Source organism: Nuphar pumila, chromosome 7, assembly GCF_984573655.1.
Source record: "Nuphar pumila chromosome 7, dmNupPumi1.hap1.1, whole genome shotgun sequence".
Taxonomy (NCBI): Eukaryota; Viridiplantae; Streptophyta; class Magnoliopsida; order Nymphaeales; family Nymphaeaceae; genus Nuphar; species Nuphar pumila.
In genome coordinates, this window is record NC_143255.1 from 105,902,984 (window position 1) to 105,915,114 (window position 12,131).

Sequence of the window (12,131 nt, forward strand, 5' to 3'; positions counted from 1 at the left end):
TTGAGAACGAGACTGGCAAGTATGGCTCCTTGTCAAGATTCAAGAATTCATTCGGCCAAAGAGAAAACAACGTTTTGACTCATTTGACGAACCCACCCTCTTGATAGACATCTTTTTTTCGAAGAATTAAGTTGTTGTCGATAGTTATGAATTGCCTGCTGCAAAACTCACTTTTACGGGGCGTTTGGATTCATGGTTAGGTGGAATTGGAACCTGATTCGGATAAATTGAACCAACCATTTTCCAGCCACAAAGAGTAATTTAGAAATGATTCCAACTCTATCAAGTTCTCCGAGTACGAGCACACATTAACTGCAAGGGCGAGTCAAGCATACTTTCTTTGGTGCAAGGTCTGATCCTAGTTCCTTGAAAAAAATTTGGCATAGCTGTAGCAGTGTCGAGACAGTTATTTATGTGACAATTCTGCAAAGGGCTGCCACAGGAATTCAACCATTTTAGTTGCAACAGGAATGAAGAATGGAGAAGTCAAGAGAAAGTAAAATGATGAAGTTACAGAAAATTAAGATGAGCTTGCAGACCACATATTTTGGGATCCATGCCAGTTTCTACATCATTATAAGGATGGAAACTTATTGTTTCTCCACCCATAAATTTGGGAAGCAGAGAGCCTGTGGAATTGTTTGTGAGGTTAACTTCTTGTTCAAACACAAGAAACTTACCAGTGTTGGTTTTCAGACTATGATCTGCTGCAAACCTTGCTGCGGGCTTGTTACAATTGAGATGAACAATTGCATCTCCCTGTGAATTCCTATGAGTCCAAGTGTATAAAGCAAAGGGAAAAAAATTAATCAGGCAACGATATATGATGTTCTCGAGTGTCTAGTCCTGAAACTTTTAATGCAGGGTATCATGAAGTCGGCAACATTTGCAATCTGCCCCTCAAAAAGACTAATGGCATCGAGTTTATATCTGATGTACATCTCTTGGCGGCTTGCCAATCATGAAAAAACTCAATCTGCAGTGTTTTGCGAAGCAACCATGCCCATATACTTTTGCTTCACCATCTGCAATGCAGGCAGCAGTCCAATGTTCATTTCATATGATGTCGCCTTCCTCTCGGTGGTCGAGTATGTGACCACAATTCTTGCAAAGAATATAGCTTTCCCGTGACAGCAAAAGGCAATGCTTGAAGTTTTTCCTCCGAACCACTGCATACCTTTGTCTAGCTAACTATAGCAACTTTCTTAAGAACTGACTTGTCCTCTTTCATGTGGCTAGCTAAGTGCAGCAAAACCACACTTATCTCTTCCTCTGATAGGTGTAGATGATTTGCAGCACAAAAAACATGCAACTTATTATCTAGTTCAATCCAACTAACGCCTTGAGGTTGCCTCTCCTTTATCAGGTTTCTCACCTTCTCCACAGAGTTCCATCTTGCATCAGTTGTATTGCTTGAGAATAGATCATATGTTGCAGAAAATTGTGGCGCTAACTTGACAAGCTGCTCAACTAATTCAGTTTCCCTTTCAAAATTGCCATGAATTCTACTTGTCCCAAGTAACGCATTCCAAATCCTAACATCAGCTTTCAGTGGTGTATCTCCAATGCAAGTGATTGTTTCATCAAAGCACCCAGCACGACCGAAAACATTGATCAAACATGCATAATGCTCAAGTTCAGGAATTACACCATGATAGTTGGACATTGATTTAAAGTAGCAAATCCCCTCCTCAACTAAACCAGAATGGTAGCAAGCGGTGAGGATTGCAAGAAATGTGACTGAATCTGGTTTCACACCTTGCTTTAACATCCCCTCAACGACTTCTAATAGCCTCTTCCCCGCAGCCATGATGAGCAAAGGCAGCAACCATCATGTTACATGCAGCGATATCCATCTTACTCAAACCACGAAATTTTTTTCTGCCGCATTCCAAACTTCCGCATTTTGAATACATATCAATCATACAACTCACAACCATATATTTGGTCTAAAAATAGTTTTCAACAAACGAGCATGTATTTATTTGCCCTTTTCAAGTGCGGCAATACTCGAGCACGCCCTCAGACTCCCACTATAAGTAAACTGGTCAGGTTTCAAGCCTGCTATAACCATTTCCCTGAACAGGTCCAATGCCTCCCACCCGAGTTCATTCTGTGCACAAGCCACTATCATGGCAGTCCAGGAAACCACATTCCTCTCAGGCATAATTTCAAACAATCTCGTTGCCTCTTCCATATTCCCGGAATTGGCATAACCAGACACCATGGTGGTTCAACACGTCACATCTCTCAAATGCATTTTATCAAACAAGTCTCGTGCATCATTGATCTCCCTGCATTTAGCATACCCATCAACCAACAAACTCGCTGCCATCTTGTTAAGCATAAACCCAGCACGAAGAACCAGAGCATGAACCTGCCTAATGATCCCCATCGCCAACAACACAACGCACGCAATAAGCATGGCGGCGAAGCTGAACTGGCTAACGCCAACGCCTGTCCTCCGCATCTCCACAAACAACTTAATCGCGTCAACGCACAAACCACCCTGAGCCAGAGCCACCACCATGGTGTTCCAAGACACCACATCTCTCTCAGGCATTTCGTGGAACAACCGGAGCGCGGGATCAACCAAACCAGCTCTCGCGTACCCAGCGATCATGGCGTTCCAGGAGAACACGTTTCTCAGAGGCATTTTGTCGAACAACTTGCGAGCGTCGCCCGGGCTGCCGCACCTCGCGTACATGTGGAAGAGGTGGTTGGAGACAAACAGTGTGAGGGTGGTGCCGGTCCGAAGGATGTGGAGGTGCACCCACTGCCGTGGGAGAGGGCATTGGAGTGGGCGCAGGTCTGCAAGAGAAAGGCGAGAGTGTGAGAGTCGATGCGGAGGCCGCGTTCGGCGAGGAGGTCTAGGGAGTTGACGGCCTCTTCGAGTTTACCTTCGGAGCAGAGCTTCGTGAGGGTGCGGGCGACGCAAGAGTCGTCCACCCTCTTCTTCTTCGTTCCCGACGACGAAGCCTTGCTTCTGAAGAAACACACAGAGATGCGATCGATCGAAGCGCGAACGCGTCGACGGCACACCGAAGCCATCGCCTGGAAGCAGAGAAGTCGCCTGCGGGATCTGGTCTGACATAGGGCGGCGCGTTTGAGTCGGAGCTTGGGCTTGGTCACAAGGTCAACCAGAGCCCGACTTGGCTCGACGTGTGGTGTGGTGCTGCATGATCTGGGCGAGCTCACCGAATTTATTGGCGCTAGGGAGGTAAACCGTAAACGGGTCGGACTTGGGTCGAATCGGACTTGGGTCAAATTTAAGCGGTATGGCCGATGTAATGTGGATCTAGCATAATTGAATATGGTTGTGAACAAAATCAGCTAAAACCAAATCCAGATTTGACTTTCTTCAAATCCGACTTTACATGTATTCAGGTTAAGATATTAGTCGCATTCATATATCTCTTGTATCGACAAGGATCACTTTGGATCGACTGCTAGGACTATTTAGTTGCATCGAGTACTGACCTTAAAAGCTACAATGGCTACTAGCGCATCAGCCCTTACGACTAGGGTACCCTTGAAGAAAAAATGGAACGAGCCATCCATGCAGGGTTCCAACAATGAAGGCATCATCATGTGATTTATACTAACTCAGTTAATTAATTTGCTAGAAAATTTTAACAGCACCTCCTCTATTTGACGGAGGAAGCACGACATTAATTTTTGCTTGAGGGCATCTTGTGAGAAATTTTGGTAGCATTTCTCTTGCTTAACAAAAAAATAGATATGCTTATTTAAGCTTAGATAGCATCTTGTTTGAAATTTCAGCAGTGTCTTCTCTGTTTTACAAAAAAATCGCTATGCTCCTTTAACCTCGGAGAATATCTTGTCAGAAATTTCAACATCTCTCTTGTTTAACGAAGAAATCATTATGTTCATTTTTGGATAAATGTGCACCATTGTGCGTACTTTGCTTTCTCCATGGTTTGTTGAAAACCTTAGTCATTCCATACACTTATGACTTAGATGTTTATGCAAAAACGGTTTTACGCAAAATCTGAAACCTTTCTAATAGAAGTTTCATCGCTAAACAATATTTTGAATGAAACAAGGCATTTGAAATCGTTTTGGCGAAAGAGACCATTCATCATTTGTATGTTTATTATAACATAGCTATATTTAGTAAAAGCAGGTGCATGTACACGTAACAATGCGACAACAAAATAAAGTGCATAAGCAAAGCCTGATGAATGAAACAACGTATTGGGCTAAGTAAAATGCATAAGCAAGGCTCGGTGACTGAAACCATGTATCGGGTTAAGTAAATTGCGTAAAACAGAAGCCTGAGATCATAACAACGTGATGTCAAAGTAAAGTACGTAAGCAAGGCCCGATTAATGAAACCACATATCAGACTAAGTAGATTCTGTAGAGCAAAGTATATGTATATTTTTGTATATATATAGTAAATAGATAATTAGTCACAAGGATACGTGCGTGAACACTGAAGCAGGCTTGTGGTGACCTAGATGGCGTAAACCAAGGACTAAGACCCTGTGACACTTAGTTCAAAGTAAATATCGAGCGATAGTCGTAAATATTCGTGCGTGAACACTGAAACAAGCTTGCAGTGCCCTAGAGGACATAAGCCAAGGAATAGGATCATATGTTATTTTTGAAAGGTGTACGAGAAGAAAAATCACACCACACACAACAAGTATTTTACCAAATAACTTGAAAGAGAGAGAATAATGGACCAACTTACCAAGATTCGGCAGTGGTGGCTCAATGCAATGTTTGAGACACTCTTAGGTCGTGGCTGACATATCCTTACGTTCGGTATAGTTACAACCAAGTGCATTTCTTGCAGAATTTATCGGTGCGAAGAAACAACAAGGTTTAGGTCAAAAATGGATTGAACCTAGTTTAGGTCCAACTAAGTTCGAACCTAACTCAAGTGGGATATAGGTTAAATGGGTTGGACCTAGTCAACTAAAAAGTAGATGAGGTCAAATTGTCAGGGCCAAGGGGTCTTGACCCAACTACGTTTAGTCTAGGTTAGGTGGGTCCAAGCTCACCTCAATTAAGTTTAGTCTAGGTCAAGTGAGCTTGACCTAGGCTAATACCAAAATAAAGGAAGATAGAGAAAGGCTGACCTGATAGGTTAAGTTTACTTGACCCAACTAGGCTTAGGCTAGGCCAAGTAGGTTCAAGATCACTGCAAGTGGGCTTGGTCTAGGCTAGAATCAAAAGAGAAGAGAGATAGGAGAGAGTCAAGAGATGCTAGAGAGAGAAAGTGAAGAGAGAGAGGGGAATGATTTCTAAGGGAGGTCTCCTCCTATTTATAAAAAAAATATGGATCAATTCAATGATTAAATGAATTAAAGATTTATTTGTCATAGTGCGATGCTCTTTAAGAAATCCTAAACAAGCTTCATGGCTCAATTTTAGACATGAGGTGAGGAAAACATGGTTAACAACCAGGGAAAAACCGAATTTTATGGTCTAAGCCAAAGTTAATCCATTTTCTGTTAAAATCTCAAAAAAAAAAAATGAGCTTGGTCATAGGAGTTGAAAAATATCTTAAAAGAATGTCGGTACCTACTTAATTTCTCTATTGGTGGATCCCACCTTGATTTTAAAATCATACTATTATGAAAATTTGGCCAATCATCCCTATAGCTCAAGTTATATGATTATCTAGAGATTACCCACTTTATTCCACAAGATTTTAAAAATACCCAATTTTATATATTTTCAATAGTTGTTGTTTTACATAAAATAATCGTATAAAAAACCATATCCCCAGCTTTGTTCTACCATCAACCAGAAAACCCTTAGGTCTAAATGTGATACGACACTTTTCTGATTTCTCCTACACTTTAAGGTATCCTTATTTGGGTACTTGATTTGCTCTAGTGAGCCGTCGTTACCAAATCTAAAACTTAATAATGGATTAGCATGGAATAATTGAAGGTTTAAAAGAATAGTAGAAAAAAGTAAAAGAAAAGAAAGCAGCAGCAAGTTTTGAGCTTCCAACACCATGAAAACATATTACATAGCAAATTCAACTTTCAATTACATTTGTGTTAGTACGTAGTCTAATTATTATTAAGTGCCAATACAATACAATACAATACAATACAATACTGGGCTGTGCCAATACAATGAATAATTATTAGGCACAATTTTTATTTTTAATTGTCACATCTTGCTTGAATCCAATGCAAACTAACTTATGGCTTAATACGAATAAAGCTAGGACGATCCAGTAGGGGCTGCAACATCGCTTTGCTCAATACGCAGATCATGTATATATGACTTACCGTGCAATTTATGTGCAAAAAGATCCTTAACATATTGGGCTGCGCCAATTCTTTTAAATTGTGGAGGATTTTGTAGAGTTAGAAGGCTTCGTGCAGGACCAATCTCTTTCATCAAATTAGGACACAAGAAGGTAGCAATGGACAATCGTTCAATATCATGACTAACAACAGCCCTGTGTTCGATGCTGTGATATACGCCATTGGTTATTATCTGCAAAAAGAAAGGAAAAAATGTCATGCCACATGATTAAACCCTTTGAATTTTAATGTTTAGTGCTAGGGGTAAGGCTGGTAAACAAACTGATTAGGCTCAATTTGGTTCGTCATTAACTCATTGGTGATCAGTTCATATAACCCGCGAATCGAGCTACGAGCAGCTAATTCAGCTTAAACAAGTCGAGCCCAACACAGGGTGTTTGCCTTGAGTGAGCTCTTATAGATAAAGTATATATATATTTTAGGTGTAATATTTAAAAAGAAAAATGCATAAAATATGAACTATTATGTGTAATATATAAACTACATAAAATTTTAAGTGGAATATATATATATAATTCCATGTAATAATTAACATGAATTATTTTACATGTGCAAGCAAGTGTTAGGTTTGTCTCAATATTCAAGAAGAAGGCGAGTTAGAAGTTAGAACTGGGTCCCAGTCAACTGGTAAACTACCCGAGCATGAACATGACTGAGTCACGATTTCAGTGAACATGTTCAGTTCGTTCAACGTAAAAATGTCTTTTCTTTTAGTTTTGAAATTTTGCAAAAGGTACGATGTTGGGTTTTCAACACTAGCAAAATCTGGATATACATCAGAAAGCATGATCCAAATGTCAGTTTCTGATGAACATAATATGTAGATCATATCTAAAGGGTCACATGTGCCAAAAAAACAGAAAAACATAAAAATATTAAAAATTTTCACTAAGAGGTTCCTTACCCACGAAGACAACAAAGATTACCACACACACACACACACACACACACACATATATATATATATATATATATATATATATATATATATATATATATATATGGGTTAATTTTGGCTACTAATGAAAGTACGGTACTAATGAGCTAGAAATCATCAGTGCAAGTTGTATCGGCTCAATCTAACCACATAGAAACATGATTTGTTTGCTAAGGATCAAGCCTTGGATCATGTTTTTCTGATGTAAAAAAGTGATCCATTGATTTTTTTGACTCCTTTAAAAACTTAATTACTTGTCATAATTGCATTATTCAAAACAAGTTTTTTACTGAACAAACCACGTCAATCACATCCATGTGGTTGGATCTAGCTCATATATATATATATATATATGAGAGAGAGAGAGAGAGATGAAAACCTACAAAATAGACCCGGTGTTAAACGAAACATCCTATTGGATTTTTGGTGTTTTTTCACTAAGAGGTTCCTAATGTAAACTATATGCTGTTGGATCATGGATTTTGCCATAAATTTTATATTAAAAAATGTTTTAATGCTAATAACCATTATGATAGACTAACTAGTCTTGCAGGATGTCAAGTTGAGCCCTTATGAATGTTAGAATTTGAAAAATCAGCTTGCTCGTATCCTATGCTAAGTTGAAGATTTGAAGGCTGACCATCCCCTTGATATATACAAGTGAAGAAGAAGATGCACACGTGTATCAAAATGATGAGATAATGAAGACTCAAAGAATAGTGATGTGCTCATCAAAATGTCTCTAAAATTAATTTTATTTTTTAGACTACATGTTAAAAGCCCTTGTATGAGATTCACATCACTTAGTGTTAAAAATAAATCAAAAGATTTAAACAAAAAATCAAAGAATATTAGAATATGTCTAGATTAAAATAATTTTTTAGACAAAATTTTATTACAAAATCATTTAGAACATGTATTTTTGTTTCACGTATTTTATAAAAATAGTTTAAGAATTGTTTTTGTTCACGTGATTTTTTTAAAGGAAGTTATTTTCATGAAGGTCGTTTCTAAAAAGGGCATTTTGAAAAAGACAAATTGAAAAAAAGATAGTTTTGAGAGAAAGATGTCTTTTGAGTTTTGAGAGAAACAAGTTTTGATTTTTTTTTTTACTAGAGACGTCTTTTGGAGAAGATTTTCTTTTAAGAGACGTGACAGTTTAAAAAAGGAAGATGTTGAAATAGTTTTGAAAGAGGAAGACGACGTAGAAACAATTTTTAACTGTTAAAATATGTTTTTTTTTATATACCTTTTGACAATTTTTTTGAAAAAGACAAGTTTTATAAAAGATGACTTTTGAGAAACATTTTTGAAAGCAAAACGTTGAAGACAGTTTAAAACAATTAAAATTTGTTTTCTTTAATAAAAACTTATAGCAAAAGACGTGTGAAGAGACACATCCCTTCCAACGTCTTTTTTGAAACCTTCTTATATGTACCTTTTGAAAGAAATTAGAACACAACTATTACTAAAGAAAAAGAAAGAAATCAGTGTGTGATTCAAAGAAAGAAAAATCCAATGTTTTTGAGAAGAACTATAGCCCATCTCATTCACTGTTCTGTTCTAGAGGCTCATAGGATCCCTGTACAAGTTTCTGCAATTTTTCTTTTAACTGCTGTAAGGTTCTTTCAGGCTGTGAGAGAAGTGTTCTTTGCATGGTAAAGGCTGTTCTGTCAAGGTTGCTGCAAAGAGTGGCTTGTACTGGCTTTGATCATGGTTTCAAGATCAAGTTTAGTGAAATCCCAAGTCAAGTTATGCTTGGGGACTGAACGTAGGTCAGAAGGACAAAATTTGTTCCTCCTTGTGTTTTGTGTTTTGCTGTTTTAATTTTTGTGTTTTATTTTCTGAACACTATTCACCCCCCTCTAGTGTTGTGTTGCAATAGATCCAACTCATTTTACATATGTTTATATTTGTTTTTATAGGAATCACTTCTTGGAGCATTTGATTCTGATGCATGGATAGATTTTTATAAGGTTTCAAAAAATCAACAGCCTACAATTTTCATAAATTTTTGAGGCTCTAAATACTATTCTTTCATCCAAAATGCATGAAGTGTCGATTTCTAGTAAATCAATCTTGCTGAACACATCTATGGGAACAAAAAATTGAAAAAAAAAACACCAAAATTTCAATATCATGTTTTGTTTAGCTAGGTGCCCATTTTGTAGGTTTCCATTTCCCATATATATATATATATATATATATATATATATATATATATATATATATATATATATATATATATATATAAATTGTTGCAACCCGACAGGACTTCATGTTTTCTTGTGCAAAAGTAAATTGGCAGCGGGCTCAGTTTCACAAGGATTGGGAAATATTATATATAATTGAGCAAGCCTTTGTTAACCTTGGCCAATTTAATTGCCAAGAAAACAGTTTGGACTCTAGAAAGGTAGCTGCAACTTTGGCATGAAGATTGATATACTACAAAGGAATAAGAGAACGAAAACCTTTTGACATTACCTCTACGATGTCCCCAATATTAACCACAAATGCATTTGGCAATGGCGAAATGGGTAACCATGCTCCATCTTTCCTCACCTGCAGTCCTTGAACATCACTTACTTGAAGAAGCAAAGTAAGCCCCACAGCATCAGAATGTGAAGTGAGGCCTATAACCAACTCAGGCTGAGGACATGGTGGATAATAGTTCATACTCATTGATTGCATACAGTCATCAAAGCTCTCTTGAATTTCTTCCTTCTCCATCCCTAAATTGCCAGCCATCACCTCCAATAATGTCATTGCAAGGGTTCGAGTTTCGATTGCATAATCCTCTATTGCTATCCTATCATATATTTTCAAAAGTTCAAAATCAATATTAAAATCCACCAATAAAATTGTTTGTGGCAAGTTCAATGAAAATTTGCAAGCAATACTGCAATAAACTGTGATGGGACTAATTACAAGTATAAATTTGTTAGGGTTTGTGCAAAAGTAAATAGTATGGAAACAAGCAAAACAATGAATTAGCAAGCATAAGAAACACATGCATGAGAAATTGTTGAGGGTCAGCTGGTTGGGGTTTCACCTGAAGGATGGGGAAAGCTTCTGCCAAATGTGTGGCTTTCTAAGCTTTACAGGGAGAGTTACCAAGTAGAACAAATCTGACCAATCAAGCCTTTGATCATCTGACACAACAAATGCTTGTCCATATCCCTCAATCTCACCATGGAGCAGTGAAAGGTTTTGCTTTTCTTGAAATGGGCTGTCAAAGAATCCCCGTATCTCTCCCTTCATTTTTTCAATTATTTTTAAGCTTACCTCATGGTTTATTAACTGCAAAAGAAAGTGAATTTTTTCTCAGCCAATCGACGCTCTGGATGAGCCCAGGCCTTCAGGTGGAAAGGTGAGCAGTAAACTAGAACCCAGAGACCCAGAACGAAACCCAATAACCACGTATGCTCTCATCAAGCATCCATGGAAGTCTCGGGACATGAGTGGGGGTAATATCCAAGCATCCCCGATTGGTTCTATACCCGACTCATAACTGAAGAGCTTCTCTGTTCCTTCACTAATTGGGGCTATATATATATATATATATAAAGAATAATACAAATGAGAGGGTTAGCGCACGAAACTCACCTGGAAGAAACCCCATTCCTTGCAAGCATGGTGAAGCCTCTCTTTCTCAGATTGAGCAGATTCTCTATGAAAAAGGGATTGAAAGTCTATGACTGGAATGTTTGAGAGCTGATGGGTGTTGCAGACATTGGTTGCATCTTGATCTGGACGGATGTATCGCTCTGGGACAACTGAAATGTTCCCTTTAGCAAGCTCTTGAACATTTGGAACCGCTAAGAAGGATCCTAGGGTTTCCATGTGCATATCTGGAGGGAAGAAAGGATGGCCAACCACAAAAATTTGATGGAAATTTTGAGCTTCCTCGGTTTGAAGATAAAGCTGGACCTATAACCAGCTGGCGTGGTTAATTATGATGATAGTGATGGGTCGGACAATTAACCATGCCAGAGTTATACTTGGATGTTTCATTATGTCAACTCCAACAGAGCCTTATCCTTGGGTTTTTTAATCTTCTCGTGTTTTTTGGCAGTTTCCACCAAATAAATGTGTTGGGCATGGTCAATTTATAAGGAATGGATCATGTGTTTTGAATGAAAAATAATGTTTTAGAGCTTCAAAATTTTACAAAGATTTTAGTAAAATCCTATCCATGTGTTGAAATGGAACACTTCAAGATTTGATCCCTATCAAATCAAGTACACAGATCACAGTATGATTATAATTTAAAAATAAAATAAAAAAACCCAAAATGCACATTTAGCACGTACTTTCGGCTCTCTCTCTCTCTCTATATATATATATATAGAGAGAGAGAGAGAAGTGCTAAATGAAACATGCTAGAGAGAGTAATGGGTCAGTACTACCTGAATTTTCAGGGTTTTTATTAAAGTTTTTTTTTTAAATTCTTATCATACAGATGTCTATGTACTTGATTTTATAAGAATCAGCTCTTGAAGTGTTGGATTTGGACACATGGGTGAGATTTTATAATGTTTGAAAAACCAACTGTCCAATGACTTTGTTTTAATCGACAATGCCCAACACATTTATGGGGTTGGAACTGCAAAAAAATATACCGATAAAGCAGAAAAAATCATTTAGCACAAGCCCCCCCCCCCCCACCCACACACACACATATATATATATATATATATATATATATATATATATATATATATATATATATATATATATAAAAGGCCTGGGCTTTTTCTATATTTTAAATGTTCTGATTAAAAGTGGTTCAATTCCATTTTCTGGTTCTCTTTTAAGAAACCGATTCACTTAGTGAACCCATTTTAACAACATTTCTCAGATGGGCCTCACAA

General features: G+C 37.6%; 1 protein-coding gene and 1 pseudogene across 1 annotated transcript; both read right to left on the bottom strand.

The window, feature by feature from the left end:
* Positions 1 to 1,183: 1,183 nt before the first annotated feature.
* LOC149832775 (pentatricopeptide repeat-containing protein At2g21090 pseudogene) lies at positions 1,184 to 3,051 on the bottom strand (annotated as a pseudogene).
* Positions 3,052 to 5,980: 2,929 nt separating this feature from the next.
* LOC149832776 (oxoglutarate-dependent flavonoid 7-O-demethylase 1-like) lies at positions 5,981 to 11,340 on the bottom strand. The gene is made up of 4 exons (XM_090014707.1): positions 10,864 to 11,340; positions 10,310 to 10,557; positions 9,742 to 10,066; positions 5,981 to 6,492 (listed from the first exon to the last, which is right to left on the bottom strand). Exons 1-4 carry the CDS (start codon positions 11,104 to 11,106, stop codon positions 6,214 to 6,216), a joined length of 1,095 nt encoding a protein of 364 aa, XP_089870833.1. The 5' UTR covers positions 11,107 to 11,340; the 3' UTR covers positions 5,981 to 6,213.
* Positions 11,341 to 12,131: the final 791 nt, after the last annotated feature.

What these genes read in the sequence shown, in the direction of transcription:
- LOC149832776 (XM_090014707.1), bottom strand. Translation starts at nt 11,106, where the DNA reads ATGCACATGGAAACCCTAGGATCCTTCTTAGCGGTTCCAAATGTTCAA. An exon ending in AGGAATGGGGTTTCTTCCAG is followed by an intron (nt 10,558 to 10,863) that starts GTGAGTTTCGTG and finishes TTTCTTTTGCAG; the next exon opens with TTAATAAACCATGAGGTAAG. An exon ending in AAGCTTTCCCCATCCTTCAG is followed by an intron (nt 10,067 to 10,309) that starts GTGAAACCCCAA and finishes AATATATGATAG; the next exon opens with GATAGCAATAGAGGATTATG.